This window comes from Empidonax traillii, unplaced genomic scaffold, assembly GCF_003031625.1.
Source record: "Empidonax traillii isolate 1590-97213 ecotype Southwest subspecies unplaced genomic scaffold, ASM303162v1 scaffold711:size593479, whole genome shotgun sequence".
Classification (NCBI taxonomy): Eukaryota; Metazoa; Chordata; class Aves; order Passeriformes; family Tyrannidae; genus Empidonax; species Empidonax traillii.
The window spans coordinates 548,133-562,705 of NW_020955904.1; the positions used below are offsets into that span (position 1 = coordinate 548,133).

The 14,573-nt window shown below is 38.8% G+C and overlaps 1 protein-coding gene across 5 annotated transcripts in view; it reads left to right on the top strand.

The window, feature by feature from the left end:
- EFR3A (EFR3 homolog A) overlaps window positions 1-14,573 on the top strand; it is a 77,398-nt gene that overhangs the window by 35,688 nt on the left and 27,137 nt on the right. For 4 of the 5 annotated variants that reach the window (XM_027900117.1, XM_027900118.1, XM_027900119.1 and 1 more), the window contains 4 exons: window positions 1,841-1,990; window positions 6,413-6,550; window positions 12,363-12,441; window positions 13,460-13,595. In XM_027900117.1, the coding sequence (XP_027755918.1) occupies window positions 1,841-1,990; window positions 6,413-6,550; window positions 12,363-12,441; window positions 13,460-13,595 (503 nt within the window). The remainder of the gene's footprint in view (window positions 1-1,840; window positions 1,991-6,412; window positions 6,551-12,362; window positions 12,442-13,459; window positions 13,596-14,573) is intronic. The other variant, XM_027900116.1, reaches the window with a different exon arrangement.

Genomic DNA, 14,573 nt, shown 5'->3' on the forward strand with positions numbered 1-14,573 from the left:
ATTAGTGCTAGTGGCATTCCTGTACACAAAAGTGTGGCCTTTTTTCCACGTGTGTATATTTTTTTTACTGAGGGTGACCAAATGTATAGCAATATGGCTTTTTCCACATTATCCTAGACAGTTTAAATGCACCTCTTTCAAAAGAGACCTTTGTGAGCAGCAAATCATTCTTGGAGTTGGCACGGCAGGTTTTTGGTACTGAGGTAATTCAACAATCAGCAGAGAGCAGTTCTAAATGCAGGTGTCACAAACAGTCGATATCACTGATGGGGGACAGGGCTAATTCAGCTGATCCTAAACCAGACATCTGGAGTTGCTGTTCACCTGCATAACTTGAGGTCCCACTGAACTGAGTGGCTTGAGGGTGAGCTCGAACCTCACCCACACAAGTGGTTGTTGTCAGGTAACGTGGGCTTCTGGAATCTCTCCAGTAAGCCAGATTTCCCTTTTGTCAGGGGGGGTCAGTGCTGGTATTTGATGGATCTAAAGCCACAGTGTCAGCAAATCTTGATTGCTTTAAGACCTAATAATTTAAAAAAAAAGTTTCAGTGATAGATTTCCTGAAGGCTCTGAGTCCTAAATGTCAATCTTAGGTCGTTAATATTGAAAACTTAACATTAGATGCTGGACCGTAGTTGCAGTCCAGCAATATCAAGTGCTTTTCTATCTGTTAGTACATCCCTTTTCTTACCTGCTTTGCATGTAATCCTATTAAAACTATCTCAAAAGGTGTAGAATGGTATCAGATCCATATTCAACGACCATGGTTTTGGTCAGAAATAGCTAAAATATAGGAGGCTACAGATTTAAGTATTTACAAATTGAAATCTAAACAAAAATATTAATTATACAGTTTAGTTACCTCTGTACTTCATCTTACAAATGTTTTAATTCAGCAAATCTGACTGAGCAAGGGCTTGTTATGTGCTGTCCATACTGAAATCAGTATTTAAAAAATTATTTTCATAGAAATCATTTCAAATTTTAGTGAAGCTTGTGCTTATTTCACCTGGCAGCTGTACTACCCTCAAGAAGTAAAATTTTATTCCTGCCATTTATTATAATGGCTAATGTGTTATTATCACTTCAAAAAAGAGTATTTCGCCACTCATTTCATTGCACAGATTTTCCTGCGAGCTATTTTTGTTTAACAAAATAATGAAAACAGCTGGAAATTAGACCAAGTCCTTTATTGAAATGATAATTATTTTTTTATTTCATTGTTGTTGATTAGTTCTCAGTTGGTTTCATCCAGTTTTAGGATAAAGGTGGTGGTTCCTTTTATGCAGCAGGCTTAAGCTGACAGAATCATCCTTTACTCTCCATCTTCTGAACCCTTAAGAAATCTGAGAGATCTTTTCTGATTAATTCATAGCCTTAATTTCAAATGTTAAGGGCTTGATCCTGTGGCTGTGCCCGGTGTTACTGCAGCGGTGCTGTGGTCACTTCACAGCGTTTTTCTTCAGCACCAGAATAGGTTGAAATTGTGCAAAATTTCGACTGATGGGGAGTAAACTGGGGAGAGTTCCTGTTTTTTTCCCACATGACTTTTGTCTGAGGTGATATACACAGTTTGAGTGTTCATTGATCAGTGTCAGCTTCATCCTGACAGGTCATCTTCTGTTCAGTTGTTTGTTTTGTCAGGTTCCTTATGGGCTTTAAAAGTGTTTGGAGAAAACACTGACATCCTTAGTGAATCGACCCATTTTCCTGATTGCTGCTCGTGAGAACCTTCTGGAATTCCACACTACCTAATTACTGCTGCCCAGTAGATAAAGAGCCATACTGGGAGGTGCTGTGTTTCACCTTCTCTGTAATTCCTTTTTTTTTCATTCCTTAGGATCAGAATTGCTGGAATCAGGGGCATTCAGGGAGTGGTTCGAAAAACAGTTAATGATGAACTTCGAGCAACTATATGGGAACCTCAGCACATGGACAAGATCGTACCATCATTGCTGTTCAACATGCAGAAAATAGAAGATATTGACAGGTAATTTTATTCATTGTCACTGACATGTTTGTTTAAGCAGTATCTAGGCTTAGTTTTTGTGAGCAATGTCTTTTATTTTTAGTGGAAACAAGTAACCTTTACTAGGTGAGGCTCATTGAAGCTGGTAGCACAGTTCTGCACAATGACTCAATGTTTCTTGTCTCAAAGTCTTTTCAGCCACTTTTTTTTCACTTGTTCTAGCTTCTGTTGGCCCAGAAGTTGCTTCAGAAATTGTATATCCATTTTTTGACTTGATAAAAATTGTAAAACTGTGTTTTATAACATCAGATGCAGAGATGACTATGTACAGGCTTTTAGGTGACTCAAATGATTTTGCTACTTACATTTGTTAAAAATTGAGGGTTTAATTCCCATTAGCCATTAGCAACAACTGTCTGTTCTGGCTGCAGCAGTACTTAAGGATTTGAAGTTTATTTATATGTAGACACACTTCTTTTTTTTTTTGCTTTCAGTGATTCCTAGGCATAGTACCTGCCGGTTAGGCAAAAAGATCCTCAAAAAGGTGTCTGTGATTATTAAAATTGAGGACATGCCAGTCTCCTTACAATTGAAAAGTCACTTTTTTTGGTCCATGTCTGTATTTGTGGTTAAATACTCTGTAGTTTTAAAAACTATTTATTGGTAGCACTGGGGAATTTCCATAAAACCAACTTCATCTGTGCAGGCAAGCTTTAAATATTTATTCTGTGTCCAACCCTAGCTGCTTCAAAACTTGATTGGCAAGAAGCTCAGCAGCCTTTCTATAACAACAGACTTTTCATGCTTTCACTCAGCTTTCTGTCAGGCTTCATTTTTTTGGTTTGAGTTTTCGTGGTGTTTATTTTTCCATTCTTCAGCTTTATTTTTCTTCTCTTATTTCTAATTCCCAGTATCTGTCTCTTCTCTAAAGTAATTTTGAAGCTAAATGATTAAAATCAATAGTTGTCTGCCTGTCCATGTTTTATCTATGCATATAATTGAGGGCCCACACAATATCTACAGAGATGGCTATTTGAATTTTACATCTGAAGAGGGATCTGAGTGAGAGACTGAGGTTTCTGAAGCTGCAGTTTGAACAAGGAGAGCCTGGTTTGCCTTTTCTTTCTCCTAGAGGGCTCCTGGCTGCAAACGGGCCCTTTCCTTTGTTACTTTTTACAGTGCCCTCAGGTGTACACTTCCCTTTATATAGCAAAATAAATTAACTACCGATAGGAAAGCTGACTGAAGTAGGATTTGGATTAACCACTTAAAGCAGATCAGTTTGTGTCCTGCAGGACTGATTTTTATTATCTGTTGAGCAATGCAGTAGTGGTAGTAGAAAAACAAATCTATCAAAAAGAAGCTGTTACCTAAATATCTGAACTGTCTTTTTGAATCTTGTTGTATAATGCACATACAACATTTAAAAAAAAGACTAATGATTTTCTAAGTGGTGAGTAGGGGCCTTGTATGATGTGCATATGACAGAAGAGCTGAAAACAGTATTTGTAAATTGTTGATCTGCTGGCCCTAAGTGATGTTACACGGAATTTCTCATTTTATGTGTGACCTCATATTTGTGGAGCACAATCAGAGACATCTTGAAGAGTAGGAGGCATATTGTTCTGGCAGATGGAATCAAAGCATTATTTGAGAAAGAGCAGAAATTCCAGAAAATACCCCCAACTTAAGTCCATAGAAAAGAACAATTTTTGTTAAAGCTGAAGTACATGTAAGGTAAAGCTCACTTTAAAGGTCAGGGTAATTTTAACTTGAGGAACTGTAATAGCTTAATTCAAGACTCTTCTGAGTACATGTCATCAGAGACACTTTTTGGAGTTAAGAATTTACTATTTAAACAACATTTTAAAGAGGTAATTATATTCTTGGATGCCATCATTTGTTCATATGTCTGAATGCACAGTCTAGTTATGTGTCTAGTTATGTATGTCTATTTATGTGCATCTCTAAAATGGGAAAGGAATGTATGAAATTGGTAATGCACTGGCTAAACTTATTTCAGGCAGACACTCCAGCACTTGTTCTAAACTTGACTTCAAATCCTTCTAATATATCTATAATGTTCATACAAATTCTGGCTTAGAGGTAGGTTAGAATGTATTTCTTTCTCAGGGTTAATAAATTATAGTCAAACAATCCTGCAGCTACTCTGCTCATAAGGAGTGGTTAAGTCTTCCTTCACATGTCCTGTCTGGTTTTTTGGCCAGTCCTGGTTTTGTGGTATTACAGCATGAGCTGCTGAGTTGCTCTAAGCCAGTTCAAACCCATGATAAGGTGTTTGCTGTTCAAACTGCTGAACTTCAGCACATCCTCCTTTCATTTCCTTGTTGCCACTTCTTCTGGTAGAGATTACCCACAATAAAACCAATAAAGCAGCTGAAGGGAGTAGCTCTTGCCCATTTCAGTGCATTTTCAGCCCTCTGGACCTGTGGTAATACAAAAAGTCTAGATGCAGAGGAATACTAGTATTTTTTTCAAGTGTTGGAGTTGAATTTGTCAGATGTTTTCTGAGATTTCTGTAAAAGCCAAGTCAGTGAAACAAAATGAATATGAATTGCTCATTTGGAATAGAAACTCGAGAGGCTGTATGAAACTTTTCTCTAAAACTAAAGAAGAGGAGTTTACTGTTAATTGTCTTTCATCTAATAATGCCAAGGAACACTTAGTGAGCAACACTTTTACGTAGGTGCTGTTCAAAATACAATGTGATTCCTACAGACAACACAAGGTAGTTTTGAATGTTTCTATGCAGTCAAATAGTAACATTTTTTACTAGGAACACTGGATTGTAATTTCATCCTTTAACCTGTTTAAAAATAAGACTCCAGGCAGGACTGAGAAGTCACCTTCTGTAGATTTGCATATATAAGCACTTAAAACATAACTTACCTTTACTGCATTTTAACTGGCATTCTTTCTGACAGCCTCGCTCTGTGTCTTCTGCAGCCTGCTTGCTTTTTCCTCCCCACCCACCTACCTTTGCAGTGCTGTTGTGTTTTAGGAAATCAGTCAAAACAGCAGTGGGAATGACAGTACCTAAACTGTCATTTGTACCTTCTCTGTGCTGAGAAGGATGCCCATCTGCCTAGATCTGAGTCTAGGCAATACAGAGGGGAAAAAAAGGAGATTAAGCAGCACAGCAGTTGAATAAAGCTGTAGTGTAGTGGTACTCGTGGTGGATTATATACAAATTGTCATGCATTTTAAAATTCTAATCATGGTGCATTTGTAAAGCTGTTTCTCCTTACTTATATAACAGGATGCCTGAGGCTCTTCTGTTATTAAAATCTGACAAGCTGGCAATGTTATGGTAACTTCTGAAACACCAATGTTACCAGAGGCAACAGGATTTTTATATTGCTGCTTTTAGTTTTCAGTAGTATTGAAACAGTAGAAAATCTTCTGCTATCAGAAGATATATTACAACTATTATGTCAACATGTTCATTTGAGTAGTGGTATTTCAGTTTGCAACTTTTTATAATGCTCTGAAGTTGAGGTTTTATGATGCTGAAGAGCGAACCTTAACTAAAGCTGGTGCCCTTGGTGAACACCTTTAAACAGACTTATCTCTCAAGCTTGCGCTGCAGAGCTGAAATAATGTTTGAAGATTTAGTGTACTGATTTCTGCAATTTAAAATAAATCTCCTAATGCAGAGATGCATAATGTTAATGTAGGTGAATAAATCCTCGCTTAAGTTTCTACAATGTGTTTAAAGCACCTGTAGGTTCAGTGCTTCTTGATAAGTAATGGAGGTACCTGAGGGGGAACTGTTTGCTTTCTTTCTGAAACTGTTTTCACCCCAGCACCCCCAGCTTGGCTGAGGGGCTCAGCTGTGCCCTGTCCATTGTCATGATGGGAGACACCAGTTAGAAGGTGACCAACTTCTGCACTATCAATCTAGAGGTAACTATGTGGGTGATGATGTTCTAATTAGTTCAGTCAGACTTTTTTTTTTCAACTCACAAGCCATCTGTGTGTGCAGAAGTACTGGAGTTTCATGTAACACTCACCCACACAGTATGTATTCAGTAGTGGGCAGGTGAATGAGATCATTAGTCTGAGCAAAATGACTAAGATTCTGCCTAACATTTTTCATGATTTCACAGCCTTTGGTTCATCATTGGCAACAGGTAGTGGTTTATCAAAATGGGGAGGGTAAAAATTTAACTCAGTATTAGCAGCCTTTGGTTTTGCCATATAAATATTTACTAATACTGTGGTTAGTACTGAGTGGGTTTATAGTCCAGCTATAAGAGAATAAAATATTTTATTCAGAGTTCTGGTTTGATGCATATTTGAAATACAGTTCCTGCCTAGATCAAAAGTGTGACTCATGAATGGTTTAGTATCAAGGGTGGGTACAGCAAGGAAGATGAATATTAATCAGTAATATAATCAATATATTTTGTCTTATTTCAGCAGAATAGGCCCTCCATCCTCTCCCACAGGAGGAGAGAAAGAGGAAAATCCTGCTCTGCTGGCTGAGAATTGTTTCAGAGAGCTACTAGGACGAGCAACCTATGGAAACATGAATAATGCTGTCAGACCAGTTTTTGCGTAAGTTAAAAATTCATGGAATGTCTTAAGAGATTTTCTTTATTTCATCCTCTTAATTTTGTTGCACTAAATTCCTTCCTCCTTTTCAACACAAAGGATTCCATTCATGTTTCTTCAAAAAATTGCTCCTCTTTTCATCTCAGCTCTTTGTTGCCTGTATATTAACTCGAAGGTAGTTACAGAGGAAAGTGATTTCAGAAGTGAATACAATGTATTGGATGGACTGTTGCCTCAGCTGGCCTTTTTTTTTTCAACGTGAATCTGTTTATTCAAGATACTAATTTCCCGTAGATGAGTGTTGCAAACAGTGGAGAGACAAACCAAGTAAAATGCAACTAGCACAAAGGAATACTGTGCCCCATAAAATTGCAATTTATACTGCCAAGTCAAGTCCAGTGTTTTCCAGTTCTCTTCATTGGCCCTGTTGGTTCCTTAAAAATATGTTGTGAAAAAAGCTACAAGCATTGAGATGAGTTAAATCTGCTTCTTTCAGCTCTGTGAAATCTGTTACAAAGCAGACATTGCTCTCACAGCTCTGGTGAGGCACATGCCACAGCAGAGCAGGGGTCATGGCGTACAGGGAGGTTTCTGAGGCTCAGTGTCCAGGTGGAGATCAGTGACAGGTGATGCTCCCCGGGGGTTGGTCATGGGACAGCTCTGTTTAACATCTCTGTCAGTGATATGGACAGTGGGATTGAGTGCACCCTCAGAAAATTGTCCAATAACACCAAGCTGTGTCACGCAGTCAACACTTGAGAGGGAAGGGATGGCATCCCAGCAGGTGGGGACAGGCTTGAGAAGTGGGACCTGTGCAAACCTCATGAGGTTCAGCATGAGGTCCTGCACCTGAGTCAGGCCAGTCCCCAGAATCAGTACAAGCTGGGGATGAAGGGATTGAGAGCAGCACTGAGGAGAAGGACTTGGGGTGTTTGCTGATGAACAGCCCAGCAATACCTGGCAATGTGCTCTGACGACCTGGAAAGCCAACCATGTCCTGGGCTGCATCAAAAAGGGAGGGGATTCTCCTCATCTGCTCTGCCCTCTGGGACCCCACCTGGAGTACTGCCTGGCTCTGAGGCCTCCAGTGGAAGAAAGACACGGACCTGCTGGAGTGAGTCCAGAGGAGGCCCCAAAGATGATCAAGGGCTGGAGCACCTCTCCTATGAAAAGAGGCTGAGAGAGTTGGGTTTGTTCAACCTGGGGAAGAAAAGGCTCTGGAAAGACCTTAGAGCCCCTTCCATGCCTAAAGGGGGGCTATAAGAGAGCTGAAGAGGGACTTACAAGTGTGTGTAGTGGTAGGACATAGGGGCATGGCTTTAACCTGAAAGAGGGTAGATCTAGATTAGATATTAGGAAGAAATTCTTCATTATGTGGGAGATGAAATACTGGCACAGGTTTCCCAGATAAGCTGTAGATGCTCCATCCCTGGAAGTGTTGGAAGGCCAGGTTAGATGGGGCTTTAAACAACCTGGTCTAGTGGAAGGTGTCCCATCCCATGGCAGAGGGGTTGGGAACGAGGTGATCTTTATGGTCCCTTCCAGCCCAAACCATTCTGTGATTTGTTGGAAGTTCACCTGTTCTCAGCAGAAATCTTTCCAGGAAGCTCTGCACTTTCAAACCCTGGCTTTTCCTGGGGATGAGAAGAGCTGTTTGCTTCTTGTAGATTTTTTAAGATACGCTCCTCTTACAGGAATACGTTCTCTTAGATGGCCTAGGTTTTCCCACGTGTATCAATATTTTATTCATACACTGAAGGAGTTTCAAGCTACCAAAAGCTGTTTTCAAGTTACTGCTGTTAAGAACAGAAATTGTAAAGGAAGGTAGGGTTAGTATTGAGGGCAGAAAATTTTTGTAGCCCCTTGTTTTTCCCCAAGAAGAATTAAATGCAAAGAACTGTGCTATTCTCTTATTTTCTGTATGTTCCTATTATACCAACGTGATAGGATTTCAAATGTTACAAATTTGAGTGTTTAATTAAGAAATATTAATTCTTTCCTAGATTTAAAATTGGCACTCCTCAAATACTTGCCACCAGAGTGAACAGTTAGGTGCCAAAAAGTCTGAATGGACTATTTGGAACTGTATTGCAGCTGCTTTCTTACTACTTTAAAATTCTTTTGATGGGTTTATCACAAAACTTTACCATCATGTGCGGTTACCACAGTCTTTTGTATCATTTTAGTATCAGGGAAGTTTCCTACAAACAGTTCCTGATTCCCTAGACGAGAGTTAGTGCTTGGTTTGGGATTTGAGAAGTTGTCATACCTGTTTTTGCTGTCGAAAATCTAAAGCCTGTTGTATTCAAAGTGTGTGCACCTCAACGTGCCACACGCTGTACTGAAATCAGTGGATAATGACCAGGTGCTCAGAATATATCATCTCTATTATGAATAGAAAGTCTTTGTGGTCACCATTTTTGTGTTGATTTAGAGGAAGATTGGCCAAATGTGTCCTTTTAGAAATGATTGCTGTACAGGTTTAGTATTTTTGAAGAACAAGAGATGCAGAAAATGCAATTTCAAGCTGTTTTTCCTAAACTAAAAGGGAGTGCAGTATCTAATCAGCTTCACTTTGTGAGTGAGCACAACAGGTAGAATGAAAGTGTGAGATAGTGAGTCCATTGTACTTTGTTGGATTGAAAAACCTGACTTACCTTATGATTAGAAAACAGTTTCTCCTAACAATTTTCAACAATTTTACAGCTTTTAAGAAAACTCTGGAGAAATAGATAAAGCCTCATGTTAACACTGAAGGTGCAGGTTCAGTTCCCCAGTGGAAGACTTGCTTCACTTGGCACTGGAATATCAGGCAACATGGTATCACTTCCTTGCAAAACTGAGATAATAATGTTTCTGTCATTATGAGACTGGGTGTGTTCAGTGATTGAGGAATTTAAATCTAATGAAGGTAGTAGAAATCTGAAGTCAGTCTCCTTATACAGGTCTGGATTGACCTTAATTTTCCTTGCCTTTGGTGGAAAATCTCCCTGTCTTCATATAGCTAAATACTCTCAAATAATAATTTTTAATGAAATCTGACAGATCAATGTAGCAAATTGCTTAATGAAAGTAAAAAAAGTAATTATATTAACATTACCTGAGAAAATTTTCTACATTGTGTCAACAATCAGAAGCTATTGAGCCTTACTGAGCATAAATTTGCAGTGATGAATAGATTAGGAAGATTCAGAGAGAGATCCAGAAACCTAGTGAACAAAAAAACTTCCTAAGTGTAACAACTGTTTATCTTACTGCATTTCCTTTCTTGTCAGTTATCAGATCACCTCTGCAGGGGTTTCAAACACTAAAAGACTGGTGCATGAGCAGATTATTTTGCATTTTTCTATACATGTATGTCTCAGTTATGCTTTCTAATCCTCAGTATCAGTTTATCATCTTGTATTGCAAGGATTGCTTGTGTGTGTGACAGTGAGAGGGAGTTCAGGGATCATTAGTGGCTCTCTCTGTCCATAAAGTAATTTGCATGATTGGTTGTGCTGTTCCTTTTAAATTGAGAAACCCAGTTGTGCACATTTGACACATACATACAGCAGATCTCCATGGAAGGCAGCTTGACATTTGTTAATCCAGCAGTAAAATGTTTTGAAACCTTACTTGGATATTCTTTAGTGAAAGAAATGTAATTTAAAAAAAAAAAAAAAAAAAGGGGGAGTCAAGGTGTGACTTGATTTTAACGAAGTAAATGCACCACGCTGAAAATACCCTTCACCCTCTTTTACAAGAACAAAACAAAACTATGGAATACACCCTGTTATGTTCAATAAAATATGTCACCTACAGTAATCCAATACTGCTGTTGTTAAGAGGAAAATTCTAGTACACAAAGTATGCTACCCACTGAGCTGTTACACAGATCTTTAACCTAGGCTGTCACCTTCCCCCTGGTGTCATCCCGTCAGTTCATCTACCCAAAGCAGCTAATACTTGGCCTTTGTGGAAAAAGAAAACTGAATGTCTTGTTTTGAGAGGAATTTTTTTTTTTTTAACATGATATAAGATGTAGTAGACCATAATCTGTCTGAATGGATGTTTGGGGCACATAAATAGGAAGTGTCAAGGGTAACAGAGCACACATGCTGCCCTGGAAGATTAAGAGATCAGTTCCAATCAGGAGAAAATAGTGGAGAGTATGATTTTGTATTTGATGAGACAAAAATAAAATAGATTAGCTAAAATAAGCTATCATGTAGAAGAAATGATGGACTATACTGAAATGATATTAGGGAGGAAGAAGACATGAATAAATACATTATGAGCCTCTGTACCTTGAAGGATTTAAAGAGGTGATTTTGTTTGTTTTTCTACCCCAGGGCAGGATTAATTATACCTGTGCATTTGCAGTGTGCACAAGAAAGGCAGCTATCCCCAGCAGGTTTGATATTTAGTAATGCAAATCTGCTGTTATCTTGACAGGCAAACACCTTTAAAATCCCTGACATTCTTTCCTGTAGGGATTTCTATTAAAGGTATGTAATGTGTCAAAATGGCAGTACTCTTTTTTTTTTTTTTTTTTTTTAAGCTCTGCAGTGGACTGCAAGACAATTTAGGGCACCAGAGAGGGTAGCTTTGTGTCAGCTGGTTTAATCAACCTTGAAGGAGACCTCTGTACTCAGCTGGGTCACTGTGCTGGGAGCAGCTGTGAGTGAATTGAGACCTCCATATTCTAGGCAGAGAAAGTTTAGGCATCCAGTCAGTCCTCCTGTGTTCAGAGCACTGATTCCTTTCACCTGTGGGCCTTTGAGCTTGCTGTTTGAAGCATCTTGATGTGTTTCCTAAGTTCTTTGAGAAAGAGCAGAGCAGTAATGATTCTGTAGCTGAGATACATGTTTAGAAACACAACCTACAATCAGTTTCTCTTAGGAAGTTTTTTGTTGGCTTGGCCTGTTTGTTTGTTTTTATTTGGTGAATTTGTTGGGTTTGGTTTAGTTTTTTTAAAACTTAAATCATACCAATTAAAATACATCCAAAATTATCTCTTTTTTTCAGTCTTCCAGATTGAAAAATGCAGTTATTTTCGTCAGGCTTTTTCAGATTTTCAGATCTCCTTTTTGCAAAACTTTGTGTGCCCTATTCATACCTTTCAGCATAGCTCTTAAGCAGAATTCCTTGTATTTGCTTAGAACTCTTGACAGAGTTTTTCATTTGTGGTTCCTCTCCCATTTAAAAATTAAAACAATGCATTTATCATTTGGATTCTGTTTTGATCTTTCTTGCAGAAACTGATGAAATGCTTCAGATGTAAAGGTGTATATGCATAAAGAATAACCTTTTTTTTGTTTTCCACATATTTTATTCATGAAACCACCGTGAAAACAAAAATAGTTCTTAGAGTCTCTGTTCTGGATGGAACATTCAGCCCTAATTATTTTGTAGCTCGTGATTAAAAACAAATTATTTATCTTCCATAGAGTAGAAGTTTGTTGTGGTGTTACAACATCCTCATCAGCATCTCATGAGCATCTAATGTCACAGCCATTTTTACACATGTAATTTGTGTGGAAACACTATATTCTTAACTGCATATCTTTGGAGTGATGAGGTTCTTTAGATTTCTGGAACTAGAAGCTCAGGCATTTCTTTTTCAGCCACATATACTGTGATTTACATCCTAAACCCTGAAAACAAGTGCTTTTCTGAAGTTTTAGATTTCTTACTGAGTCAGTAAGTCATTACTTAGAAGTTTTATGTAAGTAAATAATCCCTTTGAGGTGAATTTTGAGAAAACCCTAAAATACCATTCATTATATCCGCAGAATGTTGTTACTTCAGGTCTTTTAATTTTTTCTTACAGACATTTAGACCATCATAGACTATGGGATCCAAATGAATTTGCTGTTTCCTGCTTTAAAATCATCATGTATTCGATACAGGTAGGATTTTCTCCAGCGTTTTTTTTCCTTGCATACATGTTTTGAGCACGTGGGAGTGGTTTAAATGCTCACCTTCCCATGACAGTGGTAGACAGTAGATGAAGTCAAAGGATCCAAAAGGTCCCTTTCAAAAACTCCAGTGGCAAGTAGTGTAGAGGTCCTTCAGCAAGCTCCAGAGTGAGGACTGGGATAGCTATACTGATCTGACATTGTGCTTGACAAATACATCTCTCAGCTTGGTTATTTGTCTGTGCCAATACAGCTGTGCTGTTTTTACAGCTCAAGAAACCAACTTCACATGCAACGGTGTTGTGCTCCAGATTTTTACAAGTGAGCAGCCGGTATTGTGACCTTAAGCTAAAGGAGGGAAGGTGGAAGTTGGATATTAGGGAGAAATTCTTTACTGTGAGGGTGGTGAGGCACTGTAGGGGCTTCCCAGAGAAGTTGTGGATGCCCCATGCCTGGAAGTGTTCAAGGCCATGCTGGATGGGTCTCTGAGTAACCTGGTCTACTGGAAGGCTCCCTGCCCATGGCAGGGGAGTTGGAACTAGGTCCCTTCCACCCCAAACCATTCTATGATTATATGATTGTCTGTGGTAAACATGATCCAGGTCTGATTCTTTGGTTGTGTCAAACAGACATGCAGAAGATCTAGTCATAACAGTCCAGGTTTGTAGAAGAAAGCTGAGTTTTCTCAGCATTTATAACAATGGTGCTGAAGTCCTTGAAGTGCAGTTAGCTCAGTGAAGGACCATTTCACACTTCCTCTGTGCTGTAGATGTTCCTGGATATTTTAAGACTCTAAACTTTTGCATACTGGGCTGAATGGACCTGTGTAGCTTCATCTGTCATGGTAGTTTTTTGAATCCATATTTAGTCATGAATTGAGGGAAATTTTGATAAATTTCTGAATGAAAGTGTTGCAGAACAGGAACATGGTCATGACTAGAGCTGAGCAGTGCATGAGTTCATTCTCATTAAAGTCACAGATGAAGCTTTTCTGTCTGTTTTTTAATAGGCACAATATTCCCATCATGTCATACAAGAAATCCTTGGCCACCTTGACGTCCGCAAAAGGGACTCACCACGAGTTCGTGCTGGCATTATTCAGGTTCTTTTGGAAGCAGTTGCAATAGCAGCTAAAGGATCAATAGGTAAGTTGTATTAAAGTTAAGGCATCGGGTCAAAGGATAGATTTGCAGGGTGGTGCTCATTTTTGCTTTGGTTTCAGACTGAATGACAGCATTTATTTTGAGAAGGTTTTGTGTTTACTCGTGTTTTCTCCTTTGTGCTGATAAATTACTCAAACGTACTTACTTAGTTGTTTGACTGTTATATAACCCTTGTATTGAAAAACTGAATGAAAAAATTGTGAAAGGCAGGAACTCCTGTTTTTTAAGAAGTTCACAAAGTCTGAGAGGACTGTGTGTGACTACAGAATGTCAAGAGCACTGTCACTTTTTGACCCAGCTGCTGTGACCTGAGTGATAATTTGGGAGTTGAGTAGAATGATCTTCTGAGAAATTTTACCTTAATAACTGTGAAGCTGAAACAAGGTGAAATACGTAATTTAAGTGTGGTAGAGTTCCTTGAAATAGGAGTAGTTAGGAAAATACATAACACACATGTGCTCTGGTCCTGATTTTTTTTGGTCTCCTGCTGTAATGGTATTGCTCTGCTTCATTAGTTTGAGTCTGAGCCTGTCCTTTCTCTTTATTCAAGACCCACCTTCATGCACAGACCTGTGAAATCTTTTACTGTATGATGAAAAGAGCTCATTATTTGATCCAATATATAGAACTGGATTTTAGTAGCAGGTTTTGAAATAACTGAAGTTCAGGGGTGAGTACCTGCAGTTTAACCCATTGTTGGTGCTTAATTTCAGCAACCACTCCTGTTTTTTATCTGAAACTTGCATGGTGGCTTGATTCTGCCCAACAGCTCTTTGCTCATTCCCCTTTCCCACAGGACTGAGACAATGTAGACAGAAGGGGAGAAGTCTCTTTGGATCAAGATGAAGACAGTTAATGGGTGGAGCAAAAGCTGCATGCACAAGGAAAAAAAAAAGTTACCTGCATCCTGGCCAGACCCAGTATACTTGATCAGAATGGATTATGCAGACATATCTGATT